Source organism: Etheostoma cragini, chromosome 7, assembly GCF_013103735.1.
Source record: "Etheostoma cragini isolate CJK2018 chromosome 7, CSU_Ecrag_1.0, whole genome shotgun sequence".
In the NCBI taxonomy this organism is placed as follows: domain Eukaryota; kingdom Metazoa; phylum Chordata; class Actinopteri; order Perciformes; family Percidae; genus Etheostoma; species Etheostoma cragini.
Window position 1 is genome coordinate 25,175,665 of NC_048413.1, and position 3,566 is coordinate 25,179,230.

At 43.0% G+C, this 3,566-nt stretch overlaps 1 protein-coding gene and 1 long non-coding RNA gene across 2 annotated transcripts in view; one reads left to right on the forward strand and one right to left on the reverse strand.

Annotated features, from left to right (window-relative positions):
- The window catches only part of bcl2l1 (BCL2 like 1), a 28,221-nt gene extending 25,457 nt beyond the window's left edge, over positions 1-2,764 (forward strand). Inside the window, exon 3 of the mRNA XM_034876301.1 lies at positions 479-2,764. Within this exon, the coding sequence (XP_034732192.1) occupies positions 479-622 (144 nt within the window). The 3' untranslated portion in view covers positions 623-2,764. The remainder of the gene's footprint in view (positions 1-478) is intronic.
- The window catches only part of LOC117947411, a 17,403-nt gene extending 14,104 nt beyond the window's left edge, over positions 1-3,299 (reverse strand). The window contains exon 1 of the long non-coding RNA XR_004657230.1: positions 3,192-3,299. This is a non-coding gene — a long non-coding RNA (uncharacterized LOC117947411). The remainder of the gene's footprint in view (positions 1-3,191) is intronic.
- Positions 3,300-3,566: the final 267 nt, after the last annotated feature.

Below are 3,566 nucleotides of genomic sequence, written 5' to 3' on the forward strand. Positions count from 1 at the left end.
GGGGGGGGGAGGTAGGTGGAGGGAGGTGGCCAAGTTAAAGCAAGAGTTGCCGTGACGGGGTCCTAACGCTGAATTTCATGTGGATTTTTCCTTTAATCAAGGAGCTCTTGTTGTTACTGTGCACAGTGTCAATGCAGGTGGTTTTTGGGGCTTTTTCATAGTTGCCTTACCTGTATGACTGCTGTGGTGGATGGAAATTTCCACATGTGACCGTGTGGGCTCTGACAGTCATACAGAGACCCAGCTGTTGGTGGCTCAGCAGCCCTCTGCTGGTTTGAGGCCGAGAGACCTTTACACAGGGAATCTACCTGACCCTCTAAACCTGCCTGTGGCTTCTTCTTTTTTTTAAATCTGTTATTTTGGGAAGTGTGTATGTGTGTGGTTTGTTTCAAATTTGAATGGCACATATTCCACAACAAAAGCCCCGATTTTAACCCTTTCCTTTCCCTTTTTTCTCTCTTTTCTTCACGTCTGCCAGGAGCGCTTTGCCGAAATCTTCGGGCAGGACGCGGCAGCAGAGAGCCGGAGGTCTCAGGAGAGTTTCAAGAAGTGGCTGCTGGCGGGGATGACCCTGGTGACCGGAGTCGTGGTGGGCTCACTCATCGCCCAGAAACGCCTGTGAACGGAGCTACACGCCAACCTTCCCCGACACTCACGAGCCTCTCCCCCCGCCTTCTTCACTACCCCCCCTGACCTACACATCACGGAAGTTAAATTGAAGGTCCCGTTTGTCTCGTCGCAAACTGCTGACAATGTTTACTTTATTCCCCCCCCCACACACACACACACACACACACACACATCCCACAGTGGACTGAGAATCCTTACATGTTGTTGAACTTTTGCGAAAAAGACGAAGAGGAAGCTTTACTAGTATTCACGTGTTCCACCTTGAGAAAAAATATGTGGTTATACAGAGACAGACATGTTATTTTTTCATTAACTGAACAAATTCTTCCCTTTTTTATTTCTCCACTTGTTCTTTATGTTTGTATTCATTAGTTTTAACAAATTTTGGTTTTCCCATTTTTGGTCGTCAAAAGAGACTAAAAGTCTTCAGAGATCTGAAGAGCCAGTGCGTTAGGGGCTAGGCTGCTCTACATGTCTCGTTGGGATGCTCGCCCCCACAGACGGCTCTGTGTGTGCCATATGGAGAGGGAAAGCAGGGGAGGACGTTGCACTGATCCCTGAGCAGCATTTGTAGTTCCCGTTTCCTACCAGCTGTCCTGATCACCGTATATCAGGTCATATAGTCCATATAGGCCATAACCCATGACTCCACACACTGATTCCTTTGTCTCGCCCTCTGCGTAATTCTTATTGGTTTAGTATGAATGATAAATTCGAAGGATTCAAACATTTTAGTTAATAAAACACGAGAATCTTGGACTAAATAATGGAAAACTAACTCCTCTGCTTGTTTGTGTTTGTTGGTGCGTTTTTGTTTTGGATTTGTGAACTATTAAAACCCCACTGGTCCCGCTGATCTGTGCTTTATGGTCATACTTGGCCTCGATTTGATCCGGTTTGTGTTTAGTCAGCCTGCCGAGTGCCAGAGGCCTGTGTGTGGCAAGTTCTCCGAATCAGTGCAACCGCAGTTCATACAAGCAGCAAATCCTGTAGCAGCACACAGAATACACAGAGCGGCACCGGTCACCCCAACACGCACCGGACAGCACGACTGGCACGTAAGTCACATATCTCGGTGTAAAGTTCTTTTTTTATTTTTTTGGGCAACACTTTGTTTTAACCCCCCTATTTAGCATTTATTAGCAGTATATAAACATTTAATAAATGGTTAAAAAATCACCACAATAGTGTTTATTAATGTATTTGTCAACAATGCAACTTCTCCTATGGTGTTTCCATAACTGGTTTCATAAACAGTTAATGAATGAGAGACGAGATAAGTTTGAATCATATTTAATGAATTCACACAATCTTACAGTGTGATATTAGACCTGGACTAACTTATCCACATGAACATGTTTAATAAAGACATTCATGTTGATGAATACACCCTATATCAGTTTACAAAATAAAACTACAACTGATGTTAGGGAGTCTATAAACACAGACACATAGAGCGCCATTTTTCCCCCGGCGCAGCTAAGCGCAAAGCCTGACGCAAGTGTCTTTGCTAGTTTAAGAGCGAAGCAGTTGTCAATGGCCCGTCCAGCGCCCACGTGGTTTAAAAAGCACCTGCACCCATGGGCGTGCTGGTCTTACAGGGAGGTGTGTTCAGGTGCATTCTTGGCGTATTGCTATCTTGAGGCAGCAGGAAGTGCTTGCGCCATTGACCAACAAGAACCTGATCTAAAGTCAATAGCGCAGCATTTCATTGTTATGCATTAGTAAAATACGGCTAGGCTCGTGCACGGCGTACACACACGCACACACACATGCAAAAACAATCACAATAGCAATGCGTCAAGGTACAAACGCGCCTGGCTTTTAAAGCAAATGGGAGATTACAATCTGAATGGTTTATTACATGTTACACCCCAAACACACCTATGAATTAATGAAGACACCAAGAACAGCCCTTTTGAATGATGCGCCTGGTGCACGAGCCCTTTTTTCCGCCGCCAAACTATGTGGACTCGGACACGCCCTGATCGCACCTGCGCCACGCGCTTCACGCCCTTAGATCGTTAAAATAGGGCCCAGAATATTGATAAGGTTTTGATTAATGTGAAAAGGATGCATAGCCTACTCAGTGGGTTGTTTTACATTTGAAAACCAGCCTGTCAGTGCTCTCCGGTGAACAAACTGCATACAGTGGTGACACTGTTTCAAAACTAATTTGGCACTGATACAGAAATATATTTGAGACATATTGTCCTGTCCAAATTATTGATACATAATCTCTGATCTGTTCATAGTCCAGTTATCGATCCAAAGTTCTAAGTTATCATTGTTGAAAAAATACATTAATAAAAAAATTGATTCATAGAGCTGCAACTAATGAATCAGCTGATTGATAAGTCAATGACAGTTGACAGTTTTGATAATTGATTAATCGAGAAAAAATTACAACAATACACAACACTGATTCCAGCTTCTTCAACGCGATTCTCTTATGTTATATAATTGTAATAAATCAAATTCATTTGGGGTGTTGGGAAATGTTTTACTATTTTCGGACTTTTTATAGACATAACGATCGAGTAATCGAAAAGGAAACTAACCATTAGTTTGCGCTGCTTAATAGTGTTAATATAAAGTGTTGTTATATCCGTGCTAATTTTGCAATAAAATCCTAATCATGTGCTGCAGCGCTCCAACAGGAGACTAATAACCATTCCTTCTTTTCTAACCATTAGTCAAATCGTACATTAATCAATGACACAGTTATTCTTCATGTTATCACCAGAGTGAACAGCATAGCCTTTAGAAGACGTATGTAGCAAAGTGATGAAGCAGCTGTCTTTGAGGCGACGATGCAGTTCGGCATCAGATGTTGTTCGACTTTGATCGGTGTCGAAATGGGTCTGTTTCCAATCTTAAGCCAATCTGTCAGAGGCTGTAGGACCGTTAACACCTAAACCTTCACATGGCATCTC